This window comes from Argentina anserina, chromosome 2 (assembly GCF_933775445.1).
Source record: "Argentina anserina chromosome 2, drPotAnse1.1, whole genome shotgun sequence".
NCBI classification, from domain to species: Eukaryota; Viridiplantae; Streptophyta; class Magnoliopsida; order Rosales; family Rosaceae; genus Argentina; species Argentina anserina.
Genome location: NC_065873.1, coordinates 19,130,843 through 19,147,094, shown reverse-complemented (window position 1 = coordinate 19,147,094; position 16,252 = coordinate 19,130,843). Strand labels below are relative to the sequence as shown.

Below are 16,252 nucleotides of genomic sequence, written 5' to 3'. Positions count from 1 at the left end.
TAGTAAATTTTTGTTTTAGGAAGAAATTAAGGTAATCTAGGTTGTTTATGTAGGTTTTCAACACTTTTCCTAGATGTCAGAAGTGATCCCACCAAGTTTAAATAGTCGTAGACAAGAGGGCATTAGGCGAAATTTTTGGCATAGTGAAAGCTAGTTCTTAAATAGAATATGTTTGTCAACCTATAGAAATACTTAGGTTCAAAAAAAAAATCTCTTAACTTCAACAGAATCATTAGTTCATATACATTTCTTTAGTTCAAACTAAAACGTGAAGTACCATTATGAAATTCTGCAAAGGTGAGGTACTGATCTTACTAAACCAAGAAAGGTTAGATACCATTGAAATGAAAATCCCTTGTGTAAATTTATGCCATTGACATTTATGTTATCACAATTATGGAATTTTACTAAAAATATTAAAACTATCATATCTTCTCATGAGGTATCGGGGTCAGCGGAGCGACCTCGTCTAGCAAAACCTAGATTTTGTCTCTTGGAGGCGGTGCTTGTAGGCAAGGGGACAAAGTGCTTGGCGGAATATGGCGATGCATCTGGGATCTCCTTCGGCAGCGATCATGTGGTACGAAGAGGATTTGTGAGGATTCCGTCATATGGTCGTAGCTCGACGAGAACGGTAGCGCTGGGTTTTGTTGGCGTTTGGCAGTGCGGGCTACTTCGATGTAGGGCTCGTTATTCGTGCTAGTTTCTGGATGTCCAACCTTGTAGGCTTTGCAATTTGGGGTGAATCGGATTGGGGAAGTTGACAAGAGATCTTTGTCAAGAGATCTTGGTTCGACAACTCTGGCTTAGAGGCAAATCCAGCCTCTTTTTGGTTAAATCTTTGCCCAGTGGTGGTTTGCAGCGGCGAGTGGAGGTCGACACTGGACTAATTTGGGTTTGGTAATGTTGATCGGTTAGAGGCAGGGCATGGTGGCCGAAATCCCTTAGATAGGTAAATGGTTGTTGAAATCCTTTTGGTCATGATGTTGGGCCTCTTAGATCCGGGTTGGGGCTGAGGCCTATAGGCTTGGGTCATGGGTCAGATCTGAAGGGGTGGAAGATGATGTTGGGCATTTGGATCAGATTTGGGTTTTCTAAATCTGGGTCGTGGTTGAGGTTTTTGGGCCTGGGTCAGATTTGAGGAGGAATGATTTTGTTTTTTTAGTTAGTTGGCCTCATTGCCTTTGTTTGAGGTTGAGGTCCTTTTTGTTCAAATTCTAGTTTGTTGTTGGTTTTTGTTTTGTTTGTTGCCAAAACCATGCTTGTCATGGTGTAGGATTTTCTTTTCCTTACATGGTGCAAAAGTAGATTTAATAGTAGGTCTATCCTATGTATCACTATGGTACATGTACCATGAAGCCTTGTCTATCCATCGGGTGATAGCGGGTGAATATGTAATGGTCTCCTTAGCCTGAGTTTGCCCTAAAAAAGAAGAGGAAATCACATAGATATGTATGGATGTATATAGAAGACAGATTGATTGAAAATAGTCTGGGATTGGATGACACCTAACAAAATATACTACGATCAGCTATGAAAGTAACTACCACCAGTAATGAAAGATACTATGACCACCAAGAGTAAAAGATACTACCAACATCAGTAAAAGATACTACCACCACCAGGAGTGAAAGATACTACCAACAATAGTAAAAGATACTATCACCAACAATGAAAGATACTACCACCAGCAATTCTATTATCATATTACAAAAACTATATAATATTATTGCTACTCTCAATTCAAATTGAGCAAAAGCAAATTCATATCCTAATTGAACTAGCCACCTTTCAATGATAAAACTTTCGATTAGACCTCAAAAGCTACTACCAAGCCACACAAAAAATACTACCAACCCACACAAAAACTACTATGACTGCCTACCAAAACTACTATAACTATTATCACCATCACTATCAACGATAAATAAATCTAGTATCAACGATGAACAAAGGTACTACAAATAACAACAAAAGACATTGTCAAAGCAACAAAATATACTATAGCAAATTTTACAATGATGTACTGAAAAAATATTATTTCAATGTTAAAAAGATACTATTACAACGTTGAAAAAATATCATCAATGAATTGGAAAGATACTTATAGAAACCTAAATACCTATTGCCAATACAATCAAAGGCTGTTTACTACACCTATAATCTAGTAGCTGCAATCAAAAGCTAATGCTAGTACAATGAAAAGCTACAACACCGATTATCAAAAGCTACTACACCTGTAATCAAAAGCTACTGTTAGTACAAAGAAAAGATACTACACCGATTATCAAAAGCTACTCCACATGTATAATCAAAATTTTCCAATGATTAATCATCTATAACGCTGCAACTTACAACAATTTTAAAATCAAAACATACCATCAATTCATTTCTTAATTCCATACATGATTCAACAAAATAGCATCATAATTTTACAAAAACTCTATCCACGCGCAACTGATTATGCGTGTACATGATGATATATCATATGTATAACTATATGATAAGTTGTGATCATCATATATATTGGAGAAGATCGATCGGATAGAGAAGGAGAAGAGTTGGTACGGACCTTAGGGATGAGATAGTGTTTGGTTCTTTGGATCAAGAAAAGAGAGAGGAATGAAGGTAATGTGGATTTGAGGAGGGCGTTGACTTGACAAGGACTGCTACAAATCAGATGAGATCAACATTTGTCGTCGAGGCTTCAGGCCTCCATCGCAGATCGCCGAGGCTTCAAGACGCAAGGATGGTAGCGACAACAAATTATGACGTCAAGCTTGATGAAATGGCCTTGAGCCTTGACGAGGTGGCGCAGCTGGCGATGCCATCATCAGAGAGAGATGAATATGGAATAAAAATGTAGCTATGGCTAGTTTTGGTATAATTTATGAATAAACTGATGTAAAAGCAGGGGCAGATCTAGCGTATGACTTGCATATGCTAGAGCCCTTGTAAGTTTTTCATATATAGGTAGTTACCTTAGCAAGTAAGCACAATGTAGTGATTGGTTCAGTTGAATTTAGTGCACTAATCTTCTCCACCACTTCTCCAGTTCGAATCATAGTGAAGGGATTTGTGCTATTTATTTATTTTTATGCGTTTTCAAGTATTTTTCTCCTTATTTTTCATTTTTGATTCTTCTTTTACCCATTTGTTCTTCTTTTGTCTCCATTTTTTCTCATTATTTTATTTTTTCTAACGTTATTCATTAGTTTTTCTAAAAAAAATCTAAAAGTTTTTGCTCTTTCTCTCATTTTGTTCTCCCATATTCCTTTTAGTACAATATTTAGAATTACATTCTAAATCTTAGGGAATAAAATTACTTGGCAGAAAAAAAATCGAGCAAGCCGTACCACATTTTACATCATAGATCCGCCACTTTGTAAAAGTGGCCTTATTTGAATAAAAGATTAGATTGTCCTTAATTATGAGAGAGTAGTTGAAGATGTCTTTGAATGGTATTTTCTAAATTAAAAAAAAATTATATAACATAACATATAACTTGCGAGTTGCGACATTCAACAAGTTTTACAGTATTATTTCCGAATTAGTTGTTCTGTCTATATATGCTTCCCCATTAAGCAATTAGACAATTATTGAAAGCAAAAGACTCTTAAAAACATAAAGGCATAAAGCAATGACACCGTCATCATCAACAGCGCTAAGACTCAATTTTAAAGGGTTCGAGCACGACATCAGTTTTCCCCTGCTTCTGAAAATAGTTGGCACGAAACTCTTCGTATCGGAAGCCTCTGTAGAGTCGGGGATTGCTTTCATTAATAAGAGCTGCTGCAGGTTCTATGTAGCAATCAGGGGAGGGTGTAATGAAAAATCCAATTGTCGTCCGAACAGTACTTGAATTCGTCACGACTCGATGTTCAGCACACTTGAGCTTCCCATTACTAATGATCTGCATCCCAATAAGACCAAAATTATAGTTACAAAGAAGTCATTGATGTTTATGATTTGAGGATAGAACGTACCCTTAATTGATAACCTATGTTAACCACCAGTCCATTTGAAATAGGTTCCACTCCGATCCATTCCCCATCCTTGAATACTTGAAGGCCACTAACATCCCCTTGAAGCAAAATGGTGATGAGCTGTGGATCAGAGTGTTTAGTTATTCCTAGTGTCAAACTTGGGTCTGGACAAGGTGGATAGTTATTAACAAATATGTCAGTCTCTTTGCTAAGTTCATCACTGAAATACTCTGGTCCTAGCCCTAGTCCTTCACCGATCAACTCCAAAATGTCTAAAGCCACTTTCTTCACTTCGGTGAAACATTTGCTTACATGCTCTCTGAAATAGTATACATAGATTAAGATGCTGTAATTAAATTGAAGAACTAGCTAGTTACTCAATAATTTGACAACATGTATGAGAAGTAGCAGACCCTTACCGATATTTAGATGGTTTCCGAGGCCAAATTGGCATGAATTTCTCTAGAGGTTCACAAGGGTGTCGGACGAAATCTCGCCAAAGATGAGATTCCTCCCAATCATAATTGACACTGCTATGTATGAGCTTGCAGAGTTTGTTGGGGTCGTCAGTGTGGATACTTGCCCTCTGTTCCTCTAGAGGCAACTCAAAGAACTCCTTGAACACATTCATTGTGTCATTCATCAAAGCTTCTGGTATGCCATGGTTGATTACCTACACAATAATTGGATCGATGTTCATGATGCTGTTGGAGTAACCAAGTGAAAGTTGCAGCTAGCAAGTAAAGCTAGAAATCTTGGCTACCAAGAATAGAAAAATAGACCTGAAAGAATCCGAATTCTTCGCTAGCCTCAATTATTTGCTGGTACACACGAGCTCGATCATGACCTTGTCCTCCTAGATCAATCACCGGAATGTCCTTAGATGTGTAAGAAATGGTAAGATTCCCTGGCCTTGCATCAGGTGGGAATATGTAAGCCTCCGGCAAGGGATCACCGGCAGTGTACCAGTTCGGAACAAGCTTCTCCATTTGCTTTGCTTTCCTTCGCTTCAATCTGATAACTGCAACCTGACGATGGTATTGAAGAGAAAAACCAGTTCATATATAATATATTTGGCTTTGGATAAACAAAAATATCTTGATTCATGATGGAGCAATTTGTGGTAAAGGACGAAAGGGTCAGTGTAAGAAGCTATAACCTTTACTCAATCAGAGTGTTTTAAAAAGTTGGAAAAGAGTATCATGGATGCTGCTATGGACCGCAGCAACGCACCACCACAACAGTCGTATCAAGCCGTGCCATATACATATAATAGAAAAACATAAAATCATTGGGGCAACAAGAACCTAGATGATATAAAAATAAGGCATTAGCACATTATTAGCACATTTAGAAGCATAAAGACGTAGGGAAAGCTCCAAAATTTGAAATCTTTATGCGCAATTAAGATACAAATAACTGATTTAAGTAGGCTTTTGGCTTTCCCAATGGGACCTCCGCAATTGCTCATTACAACTCCACTATTTCACAATTATTGAATTACATATATATCTTCTTGTAAAATAAAAGTACAACTTTAGACATTATATTTAAAATCAGTCCATTGTTTTTTTTTTGCAATAATCATTTTGATTAAACTTGAGTTGTTTACAAACCCTGTCAACCAAGTTTTAGGTTTGGCTTTTGTGATCGTAAAAAAAGTTTTAGGCTTAACTTTAAGGTGAACGTGAACTGATGAAGAAATAATCATCTCCTACCTCCCAACCTCCCCAATTCTTAACCTCAATCTCCTCTACATCATATATCTCCATCTCTCTTCTTCCAATTTCAATCTCTCACTTTCTCAAATTTTCTTTACTCAAAATTTCGGAAATATCACACTTGAGGATGATTAGAATATATATCTCGTGATATAAATAAGTTTCATGATTAGACTCTTATAATAATAGTTGACCAGGTTGATGTATCTTATCGATTACAATTAGTTGTTAAAAACATAGAATGATTACTAATTCAAATAAATAATTCTATAACTAATATCTTGTAAAATCTTGTTTATAGTTCACAAAGAATACAAGTTTAACAACACTGTATGTAAGAAAAAAATGGAATAAATTAATAAAGAAAGAATTATTAAAAAAAACTTGCGGAGTCCGAAATAGTTGATGATATACAAAAAGTAAAAAAATAGAGGTACGGTGAGTGAATGAGAAATGTAAGGAGTAACATATTGAAATATAAGTGAATAACATGTATTTGAACGGTGAGCAATGCTTATATTCAAAAGTAAAATGGAAGTGTAGAGAACATGAAAATGTTTAATGAGAAAATGTGGAGGTTTTACTAACAAAAGTATTTTAAGTATAGGGAGTTAAAATGACAATTCACAAATATATGTAATTGTACATTTCACAAAACCATGCGTAGATCCATATAATAGGCAATCATGGCTTAAGTCCAAACGATAATTAAATATATAGTAAATAAATACTTCTAACACAATATAGCAACTTTGTTTTTAAAAGTAGTGGTTTCGTTAAAACCTTATCTGATTTTTGAATGGAAAATTATGTCATCATCCCTAGAAAAAGCAGGTTAATAGTAAATCAGGTGTGCAAAAAAAGGTTATCAACTCACAATTTGACTTCTTAATTTGGTTTTCCCTCAATGTAGGTTGAAAAAAATCAAATTTCATACCGTATTGTTCAAATGTTGTAGCTTAGCAAGGGATGAGATCATTATGCAAAATAGACTGAATTACATGCTCAGAGTTTTGATATTCAATTATATTGACATTAATCTCAACCGTTGATTTTTAACTATTAATGACAACTAACGGTGGATATATTATCAACACGTCAGAGTACCAGTATAACAGTATTTCGAGCATGTAAGACGTTACTAAAATATACCACATTTTACTAATACATCACACTTTGTCATTGGTGAATAGAAGAGAAGCTAAGGTTTTTTTATATTTTTTTTATGACAAACAGAAGAGAATCTAAGGTTCAACCAAAGACTTCCTATTACAAGAAGTATCTTTACTACATACTGAACATAACATTTGTTTTTTACAGAGAACCTAACATGTTTCCACTACACCAATTTCATTTGGGTTAATATTGGTGGTATTTTTAGATGTCGCTATACTGTATTGTATTTCCTAGAGATCAGAGATGATCCAAAGTTGAAAATTACAAAAAGAAAAGAGGTTTAAATGAGTAATTATGTAATGTAATGCCAAATTTGCAACCAGAAAGGGAGCCAAACTCTTCGTCTCTTTCTCTTCTCACTCACTGCCTCTAAAGTCAATTTGTGTCCCTCCTCCAGATCCCAGTTCCCACACTGCGATTTCCAATTCAAATCCCGAAGCACCATCCTCACATTCTCCGGTAACTTTCTCGCTTCCTCTGACTATCAGATTCCTCTGTTTCTTTTCCGGTAAATCGAAAACCAAAGTATGAATCTCTATTCATCCTGTAAAAGGTTGTGTCTTGATGGGTTTAAATTCTGTGATCTCCAATCAGTTGTTACTAGTTAGAGCTCAATCTTGTTGGTCTATGATGGGGTTTCTTCTGTGTTCGTAAAAGGAGTGCACAACACAGTTAAAGTTATGGTCTTTGATAATGTTTAGTGTTTGGTCTTTTTTTTTCCACTAACATTAAGAGTGTAATTGTTTGGATTTTTTGTAACATCCAAGTTTTGGTTCAGTCTTTATTTGTTATGAATCTGATTTTCCGATGTTCAGTTTCTGCAAAACATGCAATTGCTTATGAATCATGGCTTGCGGATAAGTGACACGGTGACAGGTCAATTTTGAGGGGTTCAGTTGTGTGGTGCAGTACGCAATTTAGTTTTAGTTCTTTGCTTCTTGTTTTTATCGACTTGAATCAATTTTTCCGCTATAGCAGTAGGACATCTATATTTTTGTTGTAAAGGAATCATTCTAAAAGTAGGAATGATGAACGTGCTGTCAAGAATACAATTTATAGTTGATTGGCCATATGACCATAGGCTAAACTACCTTCAGAGATTTCAACAGTTTTACTTCTATGATTTCTTTTGGGGGTGGCGTATATTTTCAGTCGAATCTGGACTAAAGTTTTGTAATGAATCAACAGGTCATATAGATTATAGCAGCACAGTTGTACGGGGGTTGAGGATGGAGAAAACCGGTGGCAATAGAGCAACCTGGGTTTTTTGGAGCATGATTAGTTTCTTAAGGAGATGTCTTTTTCTTGTGATTTCCGCTCGTCCTATACCTCATCACATTGCCTTCATCATGGATGGGAATAGAAGGTATGCTAAAAAGCAGAAGTTAATGGAAGGGACTGGACATAGGGTTGGTTTTGTAGCTCTCATGTCCATGCTTAAGTACTGTTATGAGTTGGGTGTAAGATATGTAACAATATATGCCTTTAGTATTGATAATTTCAAAAGGCAACCTGAAGAAGTTCAATCCTTGATGGACCTGATGCAGGAGAAAATCGAAGGGTTAGTTAAAGAAGAGAGCATAGTTAATCGCTATGGAGTTAAGGTGCACTTTATTGGGAACCTAAAGCTCTTGAGCGAACCTGTTAGGTTGGCTGCAGAGAGGGCTATGCTGGCAACTGCGAATAATTCTAGAGGAGTTCTATCAATCTGTCTTGCCTACACTTCTACTGATGAGATTGTGCATGCCGTTCAAGAGTCCTGTGAACAAAAATGGGATGAAATTAGTGTATTGAATGCTAGTGGAGCTCGGTACGGTGTAGATAAATATGGAGAGAATGAGAAGGATGAAAAGGAAAACATTGTAAAATTGACAGATATCGAACGGCACATGTATATGGCAGTTGCTCCGGACCCTGATATTTTAATTCGTACTTCTGGGGAGACCCGCCTGAGCAACTTTCTTCTGTGGCAGAGTGCATACTGTTGTTTGTACTCTCCCTCCGTGCTCTGGCCTGAGATTGGATTTCGGCATTTTGTTTGGGCAATCTTGAACTTTCAGTGTAACCGCATATATCTGGAAAGAAAAAAGAAACAGTCATAACGATGTTGAATGATCTCTACTTTTACTGGACTACTATTCAGTGTTACAAATACAGATTAAATGCAGGCTGGTAACGTTTTTTCAGTGCTCTTGCCTGTAGTTCTTACCTGAGATTGTAAAATGACATCTGCTGTATTGTAAAATATTTTGCTTAACACAGTAGATTAGGTTTTGGTCTGTGATATTTTTGATTTGCATAGCTGACCTTTTTGTAGCCTTGATGATATCAATTTGCACTTCCTTACGCACTCTCTTCCCATGACATGTTATGAATGTTCTTTCTGTAACACAAAATCGGATAAAGCTTTTGAGATTTCAACTCTTGACTTTGTAATTTCTTTGGGGGCTTGGCTCATTATTAATTTATTTGTTTTCGTTCAATATTAAATTATCTGTATGGTAGAATATTTTTCTTAACACAGTAGAATATGTTTTGGTCTGTAATATTTTGATTTGCATAGCTGACCTTTTTGTAGGTGTGATGATATCAATATGCACTTCCTTACAACTCTCTTCCCATGAATGTTCTTTCTGTAATACAAGATCTATAAAGCTTTCAAGATCTGAAGTCTTGACTTTTTAATGTCTCTGGGGGCTTAGGTCAATATTAAATTATCTGTATATGCTAAATGGGGGTGTGTAGTTCACATGTCTGCTTTTGGCAACTCATGAAGGTGGTTATAATCGTTAAACTTCTCCCCGAGTTACTCCTCTGGCTCAGTTAGTTAAGCTCCAGGAAGCATGGTTTAATCCAATGTCCTTGGGATGTTTGTGCTGCAATGGCTTGGGACGTTTAGTACTGCAAAAGAGGCTGCAAGGGCATATGACAAAGCCGCTTTCTCTATGAGGGGTCCTCTTGCAATTCTCAATTTCCCTAGTGAGCATGGTTTTGCAAATGCTGATTGCGCTGCTGCTACTTCCTCATCCTCCACAGCATCACCTTCAACAGTGCAAAACACGGTTGCGAGAATAGAACCGGGAAATGAAGTTTTTGTGTTCGAGTATCTGGATGACAATGTTTTAGAAGAACTTCTTGATTTTAAAAACTAAAGCAAGAAAATGAAATTAGCGCACATTTGGTTAAAACAACTCTAACTCTTGCATAGTAAGACAGATTCAGTGCCACTAAGATAAATAGTCAATTCTTTCTGTACTGTTTGATTGTGTCTAGTGTCTACTCTTCCATTGATGTGGGATCTGACTCATCTGAGTCATTCATGTGAATTTGCTTCAATAAACATTATTCCCATATGAGTGCTGTGTAAGGAAAATTGTTGCCATTCTAGTCTACCGTTCTGTTTTAGTACTAATATAAACTCTTATAGTGCAAATCACTGCTTGGCTATCATATTAAAGTGTTCAATAACACATTGAATAATAGGAGCAACTGATCAAGACAACTACGTGGTTAAGTTGACTCTATAATCTCTACTGTGGATTTCCCCAAGTCCCTTGAATATGTCATTTGGTCACAGCAGCTTAATGATTAGAAGTATTCTTGCCTACCCTCCCACTGCTGAGATTGTGCAGGGTACATTTTCTTGGCTGGAGACAGACAAAGATCCAACAGCTGCGCAATTGGTTCCAAACAAGTATCAAATGTTGCAATTGGATGCAATTACCAAACTTATTTAGTTTTTTACCTCATCATTGTAGTTGGTCTTCATTATTTTTATGATTATGCGACCTACTGACATGGATTTTTGGGACTGTTACAGGTGCTTACTAACATCAGAAACTTCAGCTTGTTGATGATGTGAAAATTGCAGCCCAAGTCATCTGTCAATGTAGGTATTTCTCTGTTAGTTACTCTAGAAGTTAAATCATAAATCTTTCTTGAACCTCATTGGTTTAGTGACGTTTTTGTGTCGTAAAAATTTCATCTTCATAGATGTTTATTTCTGCCGATAATCATTGTGACATGTTCATTTGATATGTGATATAAATCATATAATATAAAGCTCTCATCAATCTTTTGTCTTTTCTGCTTAGCACACATAGTTAATTTTGTAATTGAGATTACGCAAAACAACGTAATCGATTACGAATTCAAGAGTAATAGTTTTTTTAAATGCAGGACCACTCCCTGAAGATAAACATATTGCATATGATAAATGATTTGGCCTTTTAATAACCATTTGGTTAGTAGCATACTATTAAGTACCAAATGCTCGAATTGAAAATCTTTTTCTGGCCTCCTTAGATTTGGACTTCGCTTCTTTGGTTCTTGCTCCTTTCTAGATTCTAGTATCAAGTCAATTAAACACAGGGAGTTAACGGTGCTGGCCGTATCTGTTATTTAATTTTGAGGTTATTACAAACCAGAGAGTCATTTGCTAATATCAGCATACCACACCAAGAGTTTTTCTTGGCCAGCTATCCATCTAACATATAACAGTGAGTTTCACATCAATGATGGCTCAAAACCGTGCTTATAGATGTGATGATTTACACTAGTAAACCTTTAGGTTGTTAGCGTGAGTAGTTGAGCAAATTAAGGCGTGATTCAAGGGGAGCAAATTAAGGAGTGATTTGTGGTAGAAATATACAAATATAGGTTAACTGTACTCTTGTTAGATTATTTATAGAACATTTCAGTGTAAGAAGTTAATCATCAATATACATTTCTACTTGGCATCATAACCAACTTTTTTTCATCCTCTGTTTTTTCTGGGTTTGTGTTTTTGGCGTGGAACTGCTGCAGGACGTGCAGCGAGCAGCCACAGTCGGCGGCGCCGTTGTCTCTCCGGCGTAGGTGCTTTGCCAAGACGTGCCCGTCTGCCTTCTCATGTCCGGCTCCGGTCCTGCGCGTCCACGTCGCCGCTGGCCTCCAACGGTCTTCGTGCGACCTGTTGCCCTCCGACGTTGCCGCTGCCCTTTTCTTTCGCCGTCACTCCTCAGACGCTACCGCTGCCCTCCGACGTCGCCGTCACTCCTCAAACTCGACCTGTTGCCCTACAACGTCGCCGTCACTCCTCAGACTCGACATGTTGCCCTACGATATCGCCACTCTCCGACCTGTTTTTCAGCTCTCTCCGCACCGACCCGACCCGGCCCAAGCTCGACTCGACCAGGCTCGGCCCAAATTCTGTAGTCTTGGTTGTCAGTGCAGGTTCACCGACAGTGTAAGTGAACTCACGACAGGTTCTTATCAGTATTTTTGTGTGTTTCTACTGCATAATTCCTGATTTTTTAATTTGATTTTCAATGGGTTCGGGAGACGAAGCAGATAGTTCTCAGATCAATGATGTTTCGAAATTTGAAGTATCTGTCAAGAGTTCTGAAAGTGGTTCCTCTAGGGGCGCCAAACTCAATGGGACCAATTTCTGTAAATAGAAGAGAATTATAGCAACTCATCTTCGAGGCATGGACAAGATGAGGCATGTAACCGGAGTAACTAAGGCTCCTAGTGATGAGTGGGACGGCGATGATGGTCTTGTAATGTCAGTCTTGTGGAAAGTTATGAATGACGAGATACTTGATCTGGTGAAGGCATGTGCCACTGCGCAGGCAATATGACAAACACTGGAAGACTTATATACTAATGACTCTGATTTCATATAGGTTCATGAGTTAATGTGCACAGCTTTGGCGATGCAACATGATGGGCAACCGGTGGCACACTATTTCATCAAACTGAAAAAAATTTGGGCTGAGATTGATGTGAAACGTCCTTGCATGATTAAGAATCAAGAGGATATTGTTTGGTACCAAAAAGAGAAGGAGTTTGAACGAGTTCCCCATTTCTTGAAAGGTCTTGATGCAAAGCATAACAGTGCGAAAAGAGAATTGCTCAGAAAGACCGAACCTCCTAGCCTAATCACGACTTTCACATATATCTGTAAGGATGAGTCTCATCATGAGAGTCTTCATCAGATACAAATTGTAGTTTCTAGCCTTACTGTTCATGCTAGATCTCCAACACCACCCCTTCGCAAGCAACTTCAGCTCCACTTCATCAGCAAGGACCACTACCAGGCTTCGGGAATCAACCCCGCATTCCTTTGAAATTAATTCATTCTGATGTTTGGGGACCCTCCTAAAGAGTCCATTTTGTCAGGAATGCGGTATTATGTGTCATTTATTGATGATTGAACATGTATTTCATAGATTGTTCTTCTTAAAACTAAAGATGAGGTTTTTCCGGCTTTTCATACCTTCTATACCACTGTCCAAACACAATATAATGTCACAATTAGAGTTATTCGTTCTGATAATGGGGGGGGGGAATATGTGAATCGTGTCTTTCAGGAGTTTTTTAACACACACGGAATTGTTCATCAAATAACATGTCCTTACACACCTGAGCAGAATGCAGTTTCTGAAAGGAAAAATCGTCATTTACTTGATATGGCTCGGTGTATTTTTTTAGTGCCCATATGCCTAAATACCTTTGGGGTGATGCTGTCATAACTTCCGCCCACCTCATTAATCATCTTCCATCTCGTGTCCTTCAGGGAAAAGTTCCATATGAGGTGCTTGCATCTCATGTATCATTACCCTCTTGTCATAATCTTCATGCCCGTGTTTTCGGTTGTGTTACTTTTGTCCATCTTCCAAACCATTAGAGGTCTAAGTTGGATGCCCGGACAGTTAAATGTGTGTTTGTTGGGTATGTAGGACATCAGAAATGGTACCGGTGCTATCATCCACCTATCAGGAAGTACTATGTCACTATGGATGTTACTTTCTTTCAGGACATAAGCTATTTTACCTCTTCTGATACTGCTATTTAGGGGGAGAATTCATATTTTGAAGAGCTGTATCATGGAAAAGGGGAGACAAGTGAGCCAATAGATATGGTGACAGGTTCCGTTAAGATTACCAATATGTCAGCTACATAAGCACCACCGGATGATTCCGATATAGCCACTCCAGAGATTCAGGTACCAGAAGATGACAACACAACTGCCCCTCATGTCTCTGTACTGGTTGTTTATACACCTGACCAATGCTCTCCTGGTACAGAAGATCACTCATCTGAGGTTAGTCATTCTATTGGGGCTAATACTAGTGAGGCTAATAGTAGATAATATGTCTTGCCAAATAGGTCTACTCGGAGCCAGCTAACAAAAAACTATGAACCTACCCTTCAGGCTAAAGCTAAGTATCTTGTGGCAAATTTTTTTATGTCTACCAAAAGATTGTCTAAGTCATATGAATCATTTGTGAATCAAATATCTACTGTATCAGTACCTAACAAAGTGCATGATTTATTGGGAGATCTAAAATAGAGGAAAGCAATAGAGGAAGAGATGGAAACATTACAAAAGAATAATACTTGGGAGCTTGTATCTCCACCACATGGCAAGAAGGCTGTGGGATATCGTTGGGTGTTTACAGTGAAGCATAATCCAGATGGGCCAGTGAGCCGGTATAAAACACGCCTAGTAGCAAAGTGGCTCACCCAGACATATGACATTGATTATGATGAGACATTTGCCCATGTTGCAAAGATAAGCACTATTCGGGTATTGCTCTCTTTTACTGCTAGCTTAAACTGGCCACTTAGCCAGTTTGATGTTAAGAATGCATTCCTTCATGCATGGAGAACTTACAGAGGAAGTGTACATGGATCTTCCGTTTGGATATGTAGCTGCTTCTCCAAGTAACTTTGTATGCAGATTGAGAAAGTCTTTGTATGGTCTTAAACAGTCACCTTGTTCTTGGTTTGAAAGATTCTCACAATTCATGAAGAAAATTGGTTATAGACAGAGTAATTCAGACCACACATTATTTCTTAGACATCTATAAGGGAAGGTAATAGCCCTAATTATATATGTTGATGATATGGTAGTTACTAAGAATAATACTGTTGAGGTGGATAGATTATAGAAACAGCTAGCCACATAGTTTGAGATGAAAGACCTAGGTACACTTAAGTACTTCTTGGGCATTGAGGTAGCTCAGGGAAGGGATGGTATCTATCTGTATCAAAGGAAGTACATCTTTGATCTACTAACAAAGACATGTATGTTGGATTGCACTCCCATTGATACTCATATTGAGCATAACCATCGGTTAGCAGAGTATCTAGATCAAGTGCCTACTGAAAAAACTCGTTATCAGAGGCTAGTTGGATGCCTAATTTATTTATCACATACCAGACCATATATGCAGTAAGTGTAGTGAGTCAGTTCATGCATAATTCCAATGTGGACCACATGGATGCTGTTGTAAGGATTTTGAGGTACTTGAAGTCAGCTCTAAGGAGAGGAGTAATGTTTTCTAATCACAATAATATCCTTGAGGTTTGTGGCTTCACAGATGCAGACTGGGCTGGAAATATTACAGATTATAGATCCACATCATGGTACTTTACCTTTGTTTTGTGTAATCTTGTTATGTGGAAGAGTAAGAAACAAAAAGTAGTAACTCGATCTAGTGCTGAAGTAGAGTACATAGGTATGGCTCAGGGAGTGTGCGAATTGTTATGGCTTAGAAATTTGCTACAAGATTTGGGTATTAAGCCTAAGTGTGCTATGCAGTTGTACTGTGACAACAAGGCAGCTATTGATATTTCACATAATCATGTGCAACATGATCGTACAAAACATGTGGAGGTTGATCGTAACTTTATAAAGGAGAGCCTAGACGCGAAGATCATTAGTTTTCCTTTTGTTCTTACAGAAGAACAACTTGCCGATATGCTCACATAAAGAGTGTCTAAGAAGGTCTTTTATGACTCACTTAGCAAGTTGGACATGGTTGATGTGTATGCGCCAACTTGAGAGGGAGTGTTAGCGTGAGTAATGGAGCAAATTAGAGCGTGATTCAAGGGGAGCAAATTAAGGAGTAATTTGTGGTAAAAATATATAAATATAGGTTAATTGTACTCTTGTTAGATTATTTATAGAACATTTTAGTGTAAGAAGTTAATCATCAATATACATTTCTACTTAAGGTACCAGAAATGTACAAACTCCCCTACATGCTTGATCACAAAGTAGAGCTAGTACTAAATTCTAAAACAAACAGAATTCAATGAGAAAAGAAGATTGATGTGCATGGCAACATATGGTGCTTTCAGAACTAGTACAGCTACAAGCCTAAATCAGCTAGATGCACACTCCATTGTTAAGAGCTGTTAAGGATTCTTCCTATACATTGTGTCAATGTTATAGTGACATACTTGCTGTTCAAGACCCGAAGCCTAAGCAAAATGACCTCACTGTCACCAAAAACCTAGGAATTTCCAATAAACAAGACATCATCAGATGATGTGCAAGAGTAACGTAAGCCAAATGACCTCACTAAAATCTTGAAC

The 16,252-nt window shown here is 37.7% G+C and overlaps 3 protein-coding genes across 3 annotated transcripts; 2 read left to right on the top strand and 1 right to left on the bottom strand.

Moving 5' to 3' along the window:
• Positions 1-3,484: 3,484 nt before the first annotated feature.
• On the bottom strand, positions 3,485-5,053 carry LOC126783123 (hyoscyamine 6-dioxygenase-like). Its single transcript, XM_050508528.1, has 4 exons — positions 4,769-5,053; positions 4,406-4,659; positions 3,987-4,305; positions 3,485-3,913 (listed from the first exon to the last, which is right to left on the bottom strand). Exons 1-4 carry the CDS (start codon positions 4,973-4,975, stop codon positions 3,665-3,667), a joined length of 1,029 nt encoding a protein of 342 aa, XP_050364485.1. The 5' UTR covers positions 4,976-5,053; the 3' UTR covers positions 3,485-3,664.
• A 2,156-nt stretch (positions 5,054-7,209) lies between these two features.
• Positions 7,210-9,309, top strand: LOC126783124 (dehydrodolichyl diphosphate synthase CPT3-like). The gene is made up of 2 exons (XM_050508529.1): positions 7,210-7,342; positions 8,072-9,309. Exon 2 carries the CDS (start codon positions 8,113-8,115, stop codon positions 8,983-8,985), a length of 873 nt encoding a protein of 290 aa, XP_050364486.1. The 5' UTR covers positions 7,210-7,342; positions 8,072-8,112; the 3' UTR covers positions 8,986-9,309.
• A 441-nt stretch (positions 9,310-9,750) lies between these two features.
• LOC126784118 (ethylene-responsive transcription factor ERF098-like) lies at positions 9,751-10,035 on the top strand. The gene has a single exon (XM_050509607.1). The coding sequence runs from the start codon at positions 9,751-9,753 to the stop codon at positions 10,033-10,035; it is 285 nt and encodes a 94-aa protein (XP_050365564.1).
• Positions 10,036-16,252: the final 6,217 nt, after the last annotated feature.